This window comes from Caenorhabditis remanei, chromosome IV, assembly GCF_010183535.1.
Source record: "Caenorhabditis remanei strain PX506 chromosome IV, whole genome shotgun sequence".
Classification (NCBI taxonomy): domain Eukaryota; kingdom Metazoa; phylum Nematoda; class Chromadorea; order Rhabditida; family Rhabditidae; genus Caenorhabditis; species Caenorhabditis remanei.
Window position 1 is genome coordinate 5235969 of NC_071331.1, and position 18759 is coordinate 5254727.

The 18759-nt window shown below is 35.8% G+C and overlaps 3 protein-coding genes across 3 annotated transcripts; 1 reads left to right on the plus strand and 2 right to left on the minus strand.

Moving 5' to 3' along the window:
* Nucleotides 1-2813: 2813 nt before the first annotated feature.
* On the minus strand, nt 2814-3239 carry GCK72_012472 (uncharacterized protein; the record flags this gene model as incomplete). The annotated part of the gene is made up of 1 exon (XM_003092667.2): nt 2814-3239. One exon carries the CDS (start codon nt 3237-3239, stop codon nt 2814-2816), a length of 426 nt encoding a protein of 141 aa, XP_003092715.2.
* An 8336-nt stretch (nt 3240-11575) lies between these two features.
* Nucleotides 11576-12038, plus strand: GCK72_012473 (uncharacterized protein; the record flags this gene model as incomplete). Its single annotated transcript, XM_053729141.1, has 3 exons — nt 11576-11655; nt 11711-11878; nt 11942-12038. 3 exons carry the CDS (start codon nt 11576-11578, stop codon nt 12036-12038), a joined length of 345 nt encoding a protein of 114 aa, XP_053583913.1.
* Nucleotides 12039-12252: 214 nt separating this feature from the next.
* On the minus strand, nt 12253-12841 carry GCK72_012474 (uncharacterized protein; the record flags this gene model as incomplete). The annotated part of the gene is made up of 4 exons (XM_053729142.1): nt 12253-12381; nt 12426-12510; nt 12555-12673; nt 12728-12841. 4 exons carry the CDS (start codon nt 12839-12841, stop codon nt 12253-12255), a joined length of 447 nt encoding a protein of 148 aa, XP_053583914.1.
* Between the last annotated feature and the right edge of the window lie 5918 nt (nt 12842-18759).

Sequence of the window (18759 nt, forward strand, 5' to 3'; positions counted from 1 at the left end):
ATTACCACTGCGAAACGTAGAACTTTTTCACATGTCCCAAACTCCCTGACTGTTTCATTACATGCGTTTATGCGAAATAATTCAAATGTAAGGGTTCATCGATATAAAGATAAAATACAAAATATGTTTCATGAGAGGTGCCATGATAGTCGAAGAAGCTGGCTTGAAAGTATTCAAACACTTCTTGAAAGTGCTATTCTGAACTTCTTATAACGGAAATTTCCTATATTTCTATGTTTGTTTATCGGGCTAGCATATTGATAAATCACGGTTTTTGTAGTTTTATGAGTTGACATGAATTGATTTATTTCTATTTTTGGCTTTTCTTTCACGAATTCAACAATACTGTACGGTTGGCACCGTGTGCTCTTCTAAAACATTTCTTTAAAGTCACTTGAGTTTCTAGACTCACTCCGTATGTCAGTGTGTTGCCGCGTTTGACCTCCGGGCACGCGCGCATTTCTCGCAGCTTTTTTGTCAATTTCGTTTCAAAATGAAGAATTTCGGCACTCTTGGGTGCTGGCGGAGGCACGTTAGGTGCTCCGTTATTCTCGTTAGTAGATTTCACCTCTTTCTCTGGTTTTTAGGCCATTTTTATAGTTTCTTTGTTGTTTTAGTGGGTTTTAGCCGTTTGGCGTTGGAATAAATAGATTATTCCTCAAAAAGCTGTGTTTTGTGTGGTTTTGCGCGTTTCAGGTTTATTTTATATCAAAACGTGGTTTTGATATAAATTGTATTGATTTTCTCGCGAATAATCATCGTTTCTCTCTTACTTTTGTGTGTTTTCTCGTTGTTTAGCTAATAAGTTGTGCAAGTTCACTCGTGAATTTGTATTTCTTATTACTATACCAATCTACAATGAAATTATTTTCATTTTCATTCAGAGAGGATATGGTAACTATGAAACGGTGAAGTTAGCAACTTCTTATTTATTCTCGGTTTCTCAATATTTTCATAAGATTAAAAATACACTTTTGGGGATTGTCTTGTTTGATTTTGTTTCCAATTACAAAATTAAATTTTCAGCTTTCAAAGTTTTATTTCTGTTCAAAAATTGAAAGACAAGACATTGTTTTTCAGTTTAGAAACCGCAGTGCGATCAGATCGGAATGATAGAAAAAAGTTCATAAGTTTCGTATGAACAATCAAATTTATTTAGGAGGAGTTCATATCCCGTATTTCAGAAACACAAATAGTTGTTAACAACTAGAGTTCCATTATCACTTTTTTTGTTTCACCATTTGCATATAACGAACAATGTTTATAGCGAGTACTATCAGTATTTTGAGATGAGAATTCCAGTTCTCCCGATTATTTTTGTACATGAATACGGCTATTGATTTTGGAAACATTTTATTTGACCCAATTACAATCCGAGCACAACTTTGAATTTTCTAAAAGTTTTCCCCTTTTTTTGAAAATTGTAAATATGTGAAAGTTGATTCAAAACAGTTTGTGAGTGTCTGGTTTGAAACCTTACAACTTTGCAAGTTCAAATATTCTGAAAATGTATCCATTCGACATTTCAGTTGCCTGACACTAATGTCACTGTTCCTCATATGTAATATCTCCGGTAACTTGTGAGAAACATGATTCACACATCGAATTTCATTTTTTTTGTAACATCGGTTTTTAAGTGTCAACAATTTAACTGTTCCCATACAATTCTAATTCTAACTTTTCTGAAACACAAGAATTCGTGTAGAAGATTCAGACAGCAGTACAGTGCTGATTTTCAAAAATAATACTGAGAAGTTAGTTTTCTCTGTTTCATTGTATAATTGTACGCAATCTTAATAAAATCATCCCAATTTTAAGAGACAGGTGAAATCATAGTAAAAATTAAACAAAACTTTCAAATATTCCAAAAATGTCTAGTGATATTTCAGTTGCCCAAAACTGATTTTACTGTTATTCAACTGAAACATCTTTTATAACATGTAAGAAACATGGTACACACATACAACAATTAAAAAAAAAATTATTTATCATTTTTGTAGAAACACGTGTCTCAGATTCATTCTCAAATTTTCATAGCATCGCAATTCTAGCTTTTTTGAAACACAAAACTCGAAAAGAATTCGTGTTGAAGATTCAAACAGTAGTTCGGTGCTGACTTTCAAAAATAATACTGGGAAGTTATTTTTCGCTGTTTCAATGAGTAATTGTAAGCACAGTAGATAAAATTCTATTATTTATGAGACACATGAGATCGACATAAAGAACCGGAAAAAAGTTACTTGTTTCAAAACATTCTGAAAAATAACAAGGTTGACATTTTCATTTTCCCTCAAAAATAAAATCCTTTCATTCAAAATTTTTCGTTAAAACTGCAACATCGATACGATATGCGAATTCAAAAAAAACTACAGTTTTTATTTGGTGTTAAATAATTCATATGTAAATATTACGATAATCCGTTTTGCAAATCAAACCGAAAACTTGCTTGAAATTTTTTTTCTTCGAACAAAACTACGTGATAGAAAATTACTATTATCAGTTCAAGAAACAGAAAACAATCAATTTCTGATTCACAACGTTAGGAAAAAAAAGACTTAATATTCACTTCGATAAAGAGTCAAAGAGTTCTTGTTTTCCAAAGATATCATGAATTGAAGCCCAATTGAATCACGGTTTCCAATACTTGATATTATTTGATGACTCTTGGTCTATTTCATTTTAGACAAAATAAATTTATTACAAACATAATCAGAGAACTCATCAATTCGTCAATAGTCGGAACAAATTGATACCCGCTTGAAACAGTCAAACTTAAAAATGTACCTACATACATACAAAAATTAGTCGCTCACTCATCCTCTCCCAACACATCCTCTTGACGAGCAGAAAATATACCATCCGGTCTTCTTATCTCCAATATATCCGTTGCCATGCGAATCCACATGAATCCCATTTCCAATGTATCGATCATTCCCGTAGTATGGCTTCTTGGGCTGACAGGGTTGTTGGTTACAGTAATTTTGAGAATAGTAGTTGTTATAGCCTTGGTAGTAGTTAGCGTATTGTTGTTGTTGCTGGTAGGGGTAGCCTTGGTACTGGTAGTAGTAATTGTTGTATCCTTGATACTGCTGTTGGGGGTATTGGTATTGGTATGGGTACTGATATTGATAAGGCTGCTGGTACTGCTGATTCCAGTTATAATAGTTTCCGGAATTCTGATAGCCAGCATCAATAAGAGATAGTAGGCTGGTTAGGATCACAAGGACAAAATAAATCATTTTGAATAGAAAGTGCGTCGAAGGAAATAAACGAACCCAAGTCGGTCGCGCCTCATTAACCAATTTTTCTTTGAAGGACAGAAATTTACAGGGGCGGACTAATTAGACCAATTAGTATCAATGGGTGGCCACAAAAAGTCAAAAAGATAGTTTAGTTAAGCCATACGTGATAACATTTTCCGGTGAACTTAATCCATATTGACAGGCGATGGGAAACCGTGAAAATGATAGTAGACACCAAAGATCTTAATGTGACTGTCGCCCCTGTCACCCATCATTAATTTGAATTGACATTAAGCTTGATTAATTAGGCATGCATACACTTTTTTATGCTGATGATTCATTGTAATTTACATTTGTAGCTGCATTTGCAATTGATGAGGGCTAGATTCTGGGATTGATATGAAAATGGAAAAATATATATTAAGAAAATATGTTTCAACGCTAACTTATGAATAGATATGTGAGTGTGATTTAATGTTCCTGGTTTTGATGTTCGTCTGCGTACTATTCGATTAGAACAGAAAAAAAATCCTGTTTAAATTCAATGGGCTAATAAAAACATTTTCATTACACCATTATCGCCAGTATTCTCTCACAATTTCTGATTCATCATTTAAGAAATATGAATCCGTTTCAACCTTATCGAAAAATATAGATTAAATCTGTTTCAGATTTGCCATGAAAAGATTAAAAACTGAATGGTTTAATCCTGATATCGAATGATGAACATTCAAATGGTAAGAAGATGATTTGAGACGAAAAAAAATTCCCAGTTAAAATCTCTTATTGGTGTTCTAATTCAAAAATTAAGAAACTTATAAATTGTTTGTTTTTAATTTGGCATTCTCGCAGATTTAATAGGCGTGGAAGAAATATTTGTTTCTTCTGTTCTTGCATTTATTCATTTGATTTGTTTTTATATTTTTAAAAAATTAGTAAACAGCTTCTATTCTAATACTGATAAAATAAAAACTATTCTGTTTCACGGTCGTTGTAATAGAAGAGCACCGAAAATGTAACTTTATTAACATACGTTTCAATCATGTGGAAATCCGTTTCTATTATATCTATTTTTCCGATGAATCGTTCAGATCAAAATGTAAACTTTTTGTGGACAGAGATTTAAAAAATCATCTGGCGCATTTGTCACGAACATACAAATCTTGTGTCTCGGAACACAGAACTAATTTAAAGGGACAGCTGAAAGCCCTATCGTAGACCGATGAACAGAAAACTGGCTGAATTTGTTAGCTGTAACTGTATGCTTTTATTGATTTCGTGGTAAAAGGAGCAGCGGAACAGTAATGGGAAAGATATCATTAAGAAAAACCATGGTGAATTATGGGGTCATGCTTCTCGTCAGCAGATTTTTAAAACTTTTTCCGAAGTTTAGAAAACACATGAAACCGTTGGAATAGGTCGCAAACCGACCGGCATTTTTAATGAAAATCATAAATTTTCTCCTGTTTACAATCTCCTGGTAAAAAAATTGCAAAGAGGGTCTAGCAATGGCCGATCTCCCAAGATTTCCCTGAAAAAAAAAGTTGGATTTCCATGATTGCTGGAACTATGCTCATACATGTTTTTTTTATTTATACTGCAAATCGAAAACGGTAAAAATACTTGTAGACCAGATGACGGGGTCGAATTCAGATAGATTTTCAAAAACGGCTATGTGAATAGTGATTTTAAAACATTGAACTGGTAATACGCTGATTTAAGAACGGGGGGAAAAATTGTTCTGCAATAGTTTACAAATTTGCTGTTAAGATTATCTGTTTCAAAGTTCTTATGAGTTTTTAGAATCGTGAATGTTATGATCCCATTTTCGCTTGTGCAAGAAAAATTGGCAGCTACAAACATTTTTAGATTTTCAACATTTAGCTTCCGTCTACCGTCATCCGTCTTTCGCATCTCCAAAAATTGTTTTCCGTATATGTCTGATAAGTACCTCACTCGTGGATTCTGATTGAAAAAATTTTAAAATCTGATTTGGGTTTTTTTTCTGTTTTTCAGATTAGACAAAGTTACAATTTTTCGCGACTCATTTCGATCATTGATATTGCAACCTTGGTTACAAAAAAAAAGAAAAAAACTAACTGAATGTGCAAAACTGTAATGAAAAGAATATTTCTATAGAGTGAGGTTGTATAACCTGTGTCACACTTTTTCAAATGAAATACATTTCATAGGTGAACTGAACGACTTTTCATAATTTCTCCTGTTTTAAAATTATCTGAAGAAAAACATTAACAAAGAGGTCTAGTAGTAGACTATTTCGTTTTATGTAGCTGATTTTCCTTTTTTTCTTCTATCTGTTTCTTTGGTGACACATCAATCAGACCGATATGTATACATTTTGTTGGCGGAGATAAGAAGATGATCAACTACAAAAAGTGTTAGCTACAGAAATCGAAATCTTGTTTTCCGGTACGGTACATAGAGCTAATTGATATTGACAGATGAGGTCGGGGGCTACATAGAAAGAGATTTGATCAGCTAGAAGAATTGTATCAGAGATCTAAATGTTACTCCGTATTTATTTACTTGATAAGGGGTAACAGTATTCCCCCCGATCGTACGAATAAAACAGGTTACATTTCTGGAATCTTTTTTTCAGGACCCTGACTAATTGTCCGCGGGTGGACCGTCCTAAAAACAAAAGTAATTTCAAATAGGCTTCCTGTTTCATAGAGTGCACTAAGTTGATTAACATACTTTACTAGTATTTCAGGCGATGGTGTCTTTTTTTTGTTTTCAATTTATCCGCTGAATTTTTCAAGAAGTCAGCATTTCTAACAGGATTTATCTGATTCTAATCATATAAATAAAATTTTGTACAAATTATATTCTCTCTGATTTATGAAAAATGATAAATCTGAGACCTGCTGTAGTTGCTGCCAGAGTTATTGGGAAGTAAACTCGGAAGTTAGACGGAAGTGAGTTTTATTTCGACAATATGAAACGAACTTCAAAAATATGAAGTTAATATGTTGTATTGATGGTATTACTACCCTTCGAGCATAAAAAATTCCGAAATTTTTCTTATCCCCTACCAGTAGACCCGAAAAAGCAGCCGAATTTGAAACCCGGAAGTCGGAAGTCGGAAGTGAAGACTTTTTCAGGTCTACTGGTAGGGGATAAGAAAAATTTCGGAATTTTTTATGCTCGAAGGGTAGTAATACCATCAATACAACATATTAACTTCATATTTTTGAAGTTCGTTTCATATTGTCGAAATAAAACTCACTTCCGTCTAACTTCCGAGTTTACTTCCCAACAACTCTGCAACTTGCTGGATGAATATTGTTGAATTATTCTGTTTGGTGTTTCAAAAGTTGGATGTAAACGGAGATTTAATAAAAACACATTTATATTGAAATTTCGAAGTTCTTATTTGTAAATTGCTATAAAAACCTTTTTTATCGTTTTGTGCTTGAAATAACTCTGTTCGTAGCAACACCTTTTGCTCATTCAATTGTTTTTATGGATAAGAAACCAGTAATTATTAAATTGTCTGTTTTTCATTGTTTTCATATTCAGAAACAATTATTTTTCTTTACTGAGTGTGTTAATTTTATTTTTTCACAACTTTTAAATATTCAATCGATCCAAAACTAATTTATAAATCTTCTGTTGTAAAATGTTTCTGACTAACTATTAGATTTAATCGAATATGAATTTTTGATACCTTTTCACTTTCACCTCACACTAAAACAAAGTTGGGCAAATTTAAAATAAGTTCAGTTGGCAGTGTAACAGTATATTTATTTTTTCGTATCTCGATTTTATTGTTTCAAGGAAAGTGTATGAGTTCTCAATTTTTGAGACATATCATTTTGACCGAAATGTACACATTTTCCTTGACGGAGATAAAAAGATAATTGCCCACAAAAAGTTTCCATTAACACAGAGATCAGAATCTTGTTTTCTCGGTACGGTACCTAGAGCTAATTGATATTGACAGACGAGGTCGGGGCCTACATAGGAAAAGGGTTGATCAGCTAGAAGAATTGTATCAGAGATCTAAATTTTACTGCGGGGTTTATCGGAAAATTTCGTAATTCAATGAGTTGAAATCTGATTTCTTAAGTTATAGGGAGTAAAAACAGAGAACAATAATAAATTCAGGGCTCGACCGAGTAAAAAAATATTTAACCAACGAATGAAATAAACTAATAGAAACAGATTATTTTGTTGAACAGATAATTGCTTTCTGTTTCTATAAACGGAAAAAGTTGTTAGTTTTTTTACCGAACGATGCTGAGAAAACAAGCGAACTACTTTTTTAAAGCTTCTTCTGAATTTTTTCTGTAATTCTGGTTTTTAAGCTACTACTAATGTTTTTTTTAATTACTATAATGTTTCTCATGATTCTGAAATAGTTTTGCGTTTCTTAAAGTTATTCTGGGCTCATTATATAAGTGAAATACTTTTTTAAAGCTTCTTCTGAAATTAAGTTTATGTCACAGTACATTGAAAAGATGAAAATGGTTTATGATAATTTCGAATCAGAATTTTTTCGGTAATTCCGGTTTTTGAGTTCCAAAATACAATCATGTTTTCCATCATTCTGAAATAGTTTTGTGGTTTTTAAAGTTAATTGAGACGGATTGTTAAACTCATTCTAATACTTTTGGTTTCTCTGATGGCGGATCGATCAGATCAAAATTTATACAATTTTCTAACGGAGATAAGACGGAAAAAAGACACAAAAGTGTCAGCTCTCACAGAGATTGCTTTCCGATATACTGAACTAATTGGTATAGACAGAAACTGTCAGGTTGAAGCGTCCCTAGAAGAAATTGGGTGGCTAGGAGAATGATATGAAAGATCTAAATGTTACTGCATGTACATGTTATAAATTTGGATTAAGCCAAAATTAATATGAATGGCAAGGTTTATTATTTGAAAGACCGCTGAAACAAGAAGAAAACATAATTAAAGGAGGACTGAAGTCATATTTTTTTATTTTAGATTATGATACTTCAGAAAATTCTGAGCAACATTCATCATTGGAGCATATAAGACAAGGCGAATTTGAAAATTTTATCTTTTAAACAAGAACTCCCATTTTTTTCAATTAATCTGTGGATTCCCAACCATTTCAAGGCGGTGATTGAAATTCAATAAATATGAGAAATATTGCTGAATTTCCACATGCTTTGAAGATTTTAAAGAGACCAAGAGTTTTGCGGGAATCAGATAATAAAATCAGGTTAATGCTGAAACTCTAAAACCAGTCATCCCCAAAATAAAAAACAATGTTTACAAAATCAGTTTATTCACGTGAAAAAAAAAACGTTCAATCACAAAATCACAGATTGGATGCGGGGAGGAAATCTGGGGAAATATAAAAAACACAAAAATTGAAACGTGAACAAAACAAAACCGTGAACTAATCGTGGATTCCCATTCTGGATGCTCGCATCCAGAATGGGGAAATTGAGAAAAACTAGAAAAGTTATAGGCGTGAACTATAAAATGTGGATCCACATTCTGGTTTCACGAAATGGATGTGGGGAAATTTAGAGAAGACCAAGTAGAAAGACGTTGGGAATCATGGGGCTTTTCACAGAAATACTCTTGTAGACCTCTGAATATACTTCCGTCTAGCCAACAGTGAATTTACCATTGTAAGACTTCTGAAATAGAACATTTAGTTACGAGAAAGGTTTTCTAACAACTAACCTTTTGTAAAAAGCCTTTGTCTCAGCAGTGCTTAAATTCAAAAACTGTCAAATATCCATAAATTCACGATTAAATCTGAAAACGTATTGAGAAGATTATATCCGTCACCTGCTTTTTCGAATAGTTTAGGTTATAGAGTCGACAACAATGTATCCAGATAAAAATAATTGAGAAGTAATAGGATATCCACACACGACGACATTGAAACTTGGTAAAATGAATAAAATACAACAACAGGAAAAGGTCACGAATAATAATGGATAAACCCGAATCCTCGCTTTTTGCAGTAAAAAATCCACGTTTGTCGTGGGACAGGACCCTGGTTCGGGGACCAGGAGACTGCCAACATGCAACAGAGAACGTGTTTCACTCTTGTTTGAAATTTAGTTGCTAAATTCTGTTATGATGATTCCATAAATTTTGCTACTTTTCCCTGTTTTCGACAGTAAAAGAATTGAACGTTGGGCAATTCAATGATTCTGAAAAAAATTTTAATACACTATCTGAATTTGTTTTTTTCGAGTTACAATTTACCAATATTCGTGCGTTTATCGTGCATGTGTATAAAAAAGTTATATTTGTCTGATATAGAAACTCATGACGCGCTTGGTTTTGCACATATCGAATACAGTTTAATAGAGGTGAGCACTTGAAGAAATTTTTATTGAAATCGCGTATGGAATCTTATTCGATACAGGTAATGAATTATTTTAATTGGCAAAGCCTCTACCTCTAATTCAACAACCAGGATAAGAAAAATTAACGGGGGAAGACATGATGGTGGGGAAAGGAAATAGTTTTTTATTTGATATTCAGCTGAAATTTAGAACTTACTTACTGTTTCTGAAGTGTATTATTGTACAAAGAGACAATAGATACGTGCTCAATCTAATTTATTTTGAATTCCACTGCATCCCTACAGAGTTTCCGGCTCAATTGGCAAAGAACGGTCCCAAAAAATAAAAGAACGGTCCCAAAGAATTGAATGGTCCCTACCGCAAAGAATGGTCCCAACCGCAAAAAATGGTCTCAAAATTTTGGGTGACACAAGTTTCCGAATTGAATGGACCCTACCGCAAAGAATGGTCCCTCAAAATTGATACGAAAAACTTTTCACCATTCTCTTAGGGTTAGGTTTCTTAAAAATTGGGAAAAAGTTGACAAATACGATTAATAACCGGTTTTGTCAATTTTCTCACCAATTTCTAAGAAACCTAAGCCTAAGAGAATGGTGAAAAGTTTTTCGTATCAATTTTGAAGGACCATTCTTTGCGGTAGGGACCATTCTTTGCCTATTGAGCCGAGTTTCCATTACTTTCTCGGGATCGCTTTGCCTTTTCCGTAGCATGAAACGGAAAGGAAAATCAGATAAATTGAATTTATGTTTTATTTACGTTTTATTAAAAATTCGCAGTTTCAAAACAGTAAAAAAACAAGCTCAGTTTTTCAAAATTAGTCCAGTGTCGCGAAAATTACATTTCTACTGTTTCTTTGCCGTCAAATATTCATGGGAAGTTTAAGGATCTTCTCATAAACAATGATGTGATCTCTGTTGGTGAGAATTGAATTTCATTAGATAATGTTATGAGCACATCTTATTTTTGTCCTGTTTTGAGTCAACCTTAATTGAAATCAGCCCAAAATAGTTGCGCCAAGTCTCAAGTCGGACTGTTGAATTTCTGTTGATATTTATTTGATATTTATTTAACTATTTAAATATACAGAAAAAGTCACTGGAGGTCAGGTAAAGTCCCTCACGAGACTAAACCTGAGAAAGGAAACCGGGAAATAAGGAATTAAAAAAAATAGGTGTTGGGCAAGGGGGAAGGAGAATAAAGAAAGAAAAAAAAATCAGAATCGTGCAATATTATTCACAAGAAGAGACTTGAATTCCGATGGGCGAAGGAAATGGGGGACATTAATAGTTAAGGCATTCCAAATAGGTATTACAGTTGAGAAAAAATTAGAGCAATTACATAGGATTTATACAGATAAGAGACATTGGGCGACGGGAGGAGGAACTTAACCTGACATGGGTCTCAAGACTAGGAAAATATGAGGCGCCGATTATAAGATTGTATAAGAGAAGTAGTTCTGTTGCGCTCTTTTTGATTTTCAAGTTTTGAAGATCAAACTGCATTGAAGTAAATTTGGCTCTACCGTCCGATCGAGGTTCTTTGAAATTATCGAGGTTCTTTGAAATTATCGAGGTCCTTTGAAATTATCGAGGTCCTTTGAAAATAACGAGGTCCTTTGAAATTATCGAGGTCCTTTGAAAATATCAAGGGCCTTTGAAAATATCGAGGTCCTTTGAAAATATCGAGGTCCCTTCAAAGTACAGGGGTCCTTTGAAAATATCGAGGTCCTTTGAATGTTATTTGCAAAATTTTTTTCTGTACACAGTTTTTTTTTTTTGAGTTGAATTTCGTTATTACATCTTCTGTACTGAAATCATTAATTTCAAACATTCAATCATCAATTTGAATGAAACGGGCCAGATGGTCGCTGGGAGTGGCAGATGGTCAAACGGCAAAATGCAACAGCGAAAGAATGAAGCAGATGTTAAATTTTCGATTCATAGCAGATGGTGATCAAGTATAAAAGCGCTGGCACAGCGGGTGAAAAATCATTGTGAAGGCAAAATGATTTTCTGTTTCATTCTGATTTTTCTTCTTCCGCATCAATTGCTTACTGTAGAGTGGAGCAATGGAACTCTTTCCAGGTAATTTTATCTGCTTTGTAAACCGTTTTGTAGAAAGTCTTTGCTTTTATTACAGATGGAAAAGAGTTCAGAAGTCGAGAGTTACAATTGTAGACCCAAGTTTGGTCACAGGACCAAACAGTCTTCTCAATCTAGCGGAGTTGACTACTAGAAACTTAGAAGAGTACATCGGAGAAATGGATCATCCAACAACTACAGAGAAAGCCCTTGAGTTTGTGGCGACGTGAGTTTAATTATCACACTATTCATTATGTCTCGCAAAATATTTTTCAATTTTTTATTCCAGGTATGGATTGCTCGCAAACGAACGCGAGTGTGAACAGGACTGGTGTAGCCAGTACATGTCTCTGGTCAAGGATTCCAGTAAAAAAATGATATGCTAGTCTGGCGCTGCTCAACATGCAAAAGCGACGGGATGTCCAGTAAAGTATCGATCAGGTGATACTTTTGTTGTTTTATTAACATTATTACTTCCTTTCAGAGAAAACTCATTTTTCGAAGGTCTCCGTATTCCGCTCCAAAAAGTATTGTACATCGCAGCTGATTGGATCGAAAATCCGACAAAAACAGCGAAGGACTCCGCTGCGTACTTCAGATTTATCTTACCAAAAAACCAGTATAATCGAATTTCACATCGATCAAAACCAAAGATTGAATTTCAAAAGGAAGCCTTCTTCTTTCTTCATGATCCCACTTGTCCCTGATTAGGGAATTGAAGACAATAGCCTGAACTTTGAAAATTTAAACTGGTAAATTATTGTGTTACTTACATCCTCGTTGGGACGGATCGATATGTGAAGCGGGATAACCTCCTTGGAAGCTTGTGTTTTTTTGGCGTGGAAAAATATGTCCAATCTGTGAAAAAATGAATTACAGGGAGAAAATTTCTAACCAGTTACCTTTCGTGTATATACAACTCTATTGAGACGACGATTCCAACTGATGGATCTTCGATAGCGTCGTTGTATTTGGTATCTGGGGCATTCGGATTGACAATATCAGTTCCATGAAATACCCTCTACAAAATAATTCACGAACTTTTGATATACCGAAATTGACCTATTGAACTCACCTCTACATTGCTGAACTTCTTCGATTGCCTCGAGTGAAAGTGGCGGCTCTTGTAGCGGCACGACACTTCTCCATACAGTCCCAACAAAACAATTAGTATCAAAAAACTCTTCATGTCGACTGTAGCGCTTGCTGCAGGGAGAAGAATGCGACAATGACTGCTCCATTTGGAAACGCCCTACAATATTTACTATGTAGGAGGAGCCTGAATGCACGCATGATAACGTAGTAACGTCGTTTGTATCACAATGTTATATATATATTCATAAAACTTATAAACGATAATAATTGGAAAACTGTTATAAAAAAACAATAAAAAATACAAAAATTCAAACAATATTCGCTGTTTGCGAGAAAAGTACTCCCAATTTTCAAAGGACCCCTGTACTTTGAAGGGACCTCGATATTTTCAAAGGACCTCGATATTTTCAAAGGCCCTTGATATTTTCAAAGGACCTCGATAATTTCAAAGGACCTCGTTATTTTCAAAGGACCTCGATAATTTCAAAGGACCTCGATAATTTCAAAGAACCTCGATCGGACGGTAGAGCCAAATCTTTTTAATTTCCGGACGAATGGCTAGCGGAATTGGTCTGGGCTTTTGCCGAATTGGCTCAGCACCATCCAACAACTCGATCTCACACATAGTAGCATTTGTGCGCCCCAACTCACTATCTTCAATCGCAAAAATGTTCTGAAAACTCTGAATGACATTCCAGACTTCTGTTTCACTTTCAGAGCTGCTTTCCTGTCTTTTCAGATGTTCGCATAACGTTTTCCATCTTTTGTCATCAGGCTCATTCTGTACGACACTGCACACAATCTCGGCCGACTCATTCAGAAACCCTGTCTCCTCCAGATGCTCATTCAGAAATTCCAAGTTTTCAGCCTTCCCTTGCATTACTTCAAAACCATCCACTTCCCCTAATGCAATTGTTTGTCCTTTTCTCAACAATACTGGCTTTGTGCCAAAGTTGGAAATGGTAACAAGAGCTCTACCATTAGCCTCCACTTGACAAACTGATGGCGCAATACACTCCTGAATGGGAGTGATCAAGCAATGATCTTTCCCTTCTTGCACAACCCCTTCGACAGAAACCTGGACTACTCTTGAAGAACTTGGAGTTAGCCGAATGTCTTTACATATCTTCACCGCCCTTGGTTGTTCTTCAATGCGAACTTCTACTCCCAGCTTATTAAATTGGTCCATCCCGAGAATAATATTTTCTCTGTCAATGGCGGCAATGTAATATTTTATGAGTCTTGTTCTTGTTTGCATCGAAGTTTCAACCTCCACAGTGCACAATAGTTTGAGTGGTTGGTTATTGGCTGTGAAAACTTGAGCAAGTTCTGGCTTTTCTTCCTTCACTTTTTTCACCCACTCTTCTCCATTCTCACCTACAATCTTCTTCCATATTTTCTGAGGAATTATCGATATGCATGCACCCGAATCAAGCATTAGATCAACTTCAGTGTTTCCAATACGCCCTTTCTCAACTTTGATCAACGGTTTTTCCATTGTGTTACCCTCCGTTTTAGGCGCATCACTAGGAATAGTCAACACTTGTTTATCCTCTACCGAATTAACCGTGTTTTCTTTCACCGGATTGTCATTCACTTTGTTTTGACTTTGCTTCGTGCAATACGTCGCAATATGTCCTTGTTCTTGACACCGGTAACACGTGACCACCGGTCTACTGTACGTCTTTGCATTCCCTGGGGCTTTCGAACATTTCGGATCATGACACCCAACTAGCTTGCACTCACTACACTCTATAAACCCTTTTGTCTTCCCATTGTTATCAGAATTCTCGCCCGTTCTTTGACGCCAATTCTGATTTATTGGGCTTCCTGCATTGTCTGTCTTGTTTGTGAAATTGTTTCTGTTTTGTGAATATGTATTGGTTCTCTGCCCATTGGGATTGCTTTGCACGGACGTATTATTCGCAGACGATGTATTACTACTTTGAGGCGACGGACTCTTTTTCTTCTCACTGTTCTGACTCTTGTTTCTCAAGTTTCTGTCCCTGATTCCCTGCTCATAACGAGTTGCTAACATCCGACACGTATCATAATGGTCTCTTTCTGGCATTCCCAACAACCGATTGTCAATAAGACACGACAACGTTTCGTTCTCAGCGATTGCATCAAGCAATTTTGCTGTTTTGAACGACGAAAGTTCAGAAGCATTAACTCTCTTGAATGCCACTCGAGCTAGTTCATCGATAGAGAGGCAAAAATCTTCGATGTTTTGTTCTGGTTTCTTTCTCAGACTCTCCCATCGGCTTTTTGCTCGTCTCGTTTCGTCTTCTGGTGAAATTCTCAACCTGATCGCCATTGCCTGCATTACACCATTTATTGACTTTTTCTCATGTTCTGGGAGTCCTCGGAAAATACGCAGAGCCCTACCACTGAGGTACTTTGTCTCAAGCAAGATGATTTGATTTTCATCTGAGAATGACTCAAACTTTAATGCGAACGATTTTCGAAAGCTTTCTAATTTAATCGAATTTTCTTCGGCTGAGAATTTCGGAGGTTCCGGCAGATTTTGTTGGACCAACATTTTGTTCATCATCTCTACTGGAGACATTTCTTTCTGTTTTCCCGTATCCCAGTTGGTATAATATCTACCATTCCCTATAGTCTCATCCGCTCTCTCCGAGTCAGACTCACTGTCCATCTGCCCACGCGCTGCCTCAATAACCTCTTCAAGCTCTTTGTCTGTATGTGTTTGCTCTTGCACTGTGCGTTTTTGCACTTTTTGTGGCATACCTGACGTAAGCGTTGTAGTTCCGGTGGATTTCGTTGGCTGGGATGCGTTTTCCTTGATCTGAGAATTCATTTCTTTCAGACTCATGCACGACGTACACTCACCGATCCTCGAGAATGAATTTGACTTTTGATTTAACTCAATAAATCGCGTCTGCTCCTCTTTTTCAGCTTGAGTCCCTTTATACGACTTCACTCGGCTCTCCGAATCCTTTAGAGCCTTCTTTAATTTCTTTATTTCCGCCTCCATTTGCTGGACTTTCTGCTGGCTCGCCTGGTAAACATCATTTTGCATTTTTATCAGTTTTTGAAGTTTTTCTGTGTTTCCAAAAACTTCTTCAAGATCTTCCAGGGTGTTAATCCCTTCCGATGCAAGCATGCTCACCATCTGATATTCCTGTGCCTGTTTGCTGTTTGATGTTCCACCGAGATCTCTGTCCTGCATTTCATCCAGCAGACCCTGCAAGATTTCATTCTTATTTATCACTTCTTCATTTTCTTTTTCCAATTCTTTATTCTCTTTTGCCAATTCTTCACAGTCTTCTTCTTTAGCGTCTAATGTTTGAAATGTCGACACAATGAGATCAATGAATGGCTTCATGATGCTCTCATGTGTACTGGCATTAGCTTTTGCATAGGTTTTTAGCATTTTACCTGTGTCTTCTTTAGCTAATTTCAGGAACATTTCCCGAGTTTTTTTCATAACACTAAGACTCACATTCTCCTCTACTTCCATTGGCTCCGGCACTCTTTTGTCCTCTTTGTTTCCGACGACAACCTTTTCAGTGCCATTCTCCTGTCCGTCCGCAGTCGGATCCGTCAACACCTCCTCCGGCGGCTCTTCGACCGGCAGTGTCATATTTTGACGCTGGAAAATGTTTTATTACTTTCAGTTTTTCACCGTCACTAACGAGAAATACGGATAAAACACGGCAATTACTGAATTATTGACGATAAAACGATAAAACGATTTTTTATATTATCTATTTTGAAAAGTTTTTATACTTTTCTTATACTTTTCTCACTATTATTAGAAAATGTGAGAGATTCGCGATGAAATGTATCACCGACACGATAAAATTAACTCTTTTCGCTTTTAAATTGCGAAATTTGCGCAATTGTTTGCGTTTTTGGCACTTTTCAGAACTTTTCTGTTGAAAAATCGATGATCTCTGTCAATTCGTGATTACACGAAAAGGAATCGAGTTTTCTTTTTGTTTTGATGTAAAAATCGATAGGTCTCTGTCAATTCGTGATTATCACGAAAAGGATTCGATTATTACAGAGCAAAACAATATCTAGTGATACAATTCTCACTTTCAGAACGAAAAGGTTACTTTTCGGTCTTGCGACACGAAAACTTTTGGCTTCGGCCCCCAAGTAAATAAGAAATACAAATTCTCGAGAGAACTTGCACCACTTATTAGCTAAAACGACGAGAAACACACGAAATCAAGAGAGAAACAACGAGAAATCAAGATAATTTATATCAAAACGTGGTTTTGATATCAATTCAATCTGAAACGCGCAAGAAACCACACCAAACGCACTTTTTGCGGAATACACAATTTATTCCCAGCACAACTGGCTAAAATGCACTCAAATCAAGTAAAACAACACAATATGGGTCAATTACCCAAGCAGAGGTAAGAAAAACAAATAAAACAGCTTCACAACGGTACACACCGTTGCTACAGCCACAAAAACTGAAAGGCACGCCTTCTCTCTGATGACTTTACTCTTGCACCAAAAAAGCGCCAAGGCACCAAGATTGCGCCAAGCTTCTCGTTTGCGTGTTTTGAGTGTTTGTGGACTTCGGGAGGGAAATTTAAATAAGTCTTTTTATAAAAAGACCACGACATGACAGAACATTCCGGTGAAACACCGGACAAGTCTTAACTAGACAGACTATCTTGTTTCAAGATTTTCATAAATGTGCCTTCAATGAAAATTCTAGTAATGATGTTTGCTATTAGGAGGTTCACAGTTTTTTAAAAAACGATTTTGTATGAGTTTACTGAAAAACGTTTCAATTACTGAAAGTTACTGTTTTAAAGAGTCTAAAAACATTCTCTGAAATGAGGAATGAGTATTACATAAGTTTTAAACTTTGGTATACCAATTCTTTCAAGATTTCTTTTTCGTTTATTTTGTCGTGTTTCGAACGATTTCTGGCGTGTCTCGTTTGATTGCTGAAATTCGGTCACCTTATGTTTGAAGTTTTGTTGAACTCGTAGTACACACAATTGCCATTTTTGTGGCCTCTTCATGGAAGCCTTTTCCGTAATAAATTCAACTTTAGATTAATCTTTCATGATTGCTTTTGCTATTCCAGACGTGCATAGCTGTAGTAATTAATGTGTCCCTCTGAAAACCAATATAAGAACTCTGCAACCGTAATCTTATGAAAAAATGGCATACGAGGATTTATTACATAACCGGTAAAATTTCAATTTAACAAAGAGAATTATGAAAAAACCTAAATTTCAAATGGAATAAGCATTTACCAATACAGAACACTGTAATAATCTAAAATACTTGAAACAGATTCAAAATATTTTTGACTATTTAGTTTTCCAACTCATAAATTTAATCTTGTTAGGTAGGTATCACAAATTTTGCGGGCCTTTGAAAAATGTCGGAAAATTTTTTCCTACAATATCGCACTACAAAAATAACATCATTTGACACATCCACGGCCTCCAGCGGAGGCCCTCTCAATGCACTGCGCGCAGTATTTTGAGAGGGCCTCTGCAGGAGGCCGTGCACATCTGAAACGAGTGCTACCGTAATATTTTGGGGAAAATTTGACTTCACGAGCAACTAGCAGAAGAGACTCTGATAATCTAAAACACTTGAAACAGGTTCATAATTTTTTGACGAATTCGGTTTCATAGTCCCGATTTGTTGACAATGCCTGTAGGTCCAGTCGAAGGCCAGGACACGATCATAACCCAGGGAGACTCCCTGTATGCGCCGTATGAGAACCGGTTCCGCAGAACCTTCGGATAAGCTATGCAATTGACAAAACAGTACACAGTTTCTCAATGACCCGTTTATTAAGAGAAAGATAGGGACAAGAGAAAGGGAAAAATCCGTCGACAGGAATTGTGGAGCAAAATGTGTAGGAGTAAAACCCCGCTCCCTTGTGGGATGCGAGGAAACCTTTCGGTTCTCCTTCCTGTCAGGTAAAACCTGTTACGTAGAGTTTCGTAGAGTTTTTGTAGAAGGTTTATAGGGGAAAAAAGAGGGGAAGGAGAACAG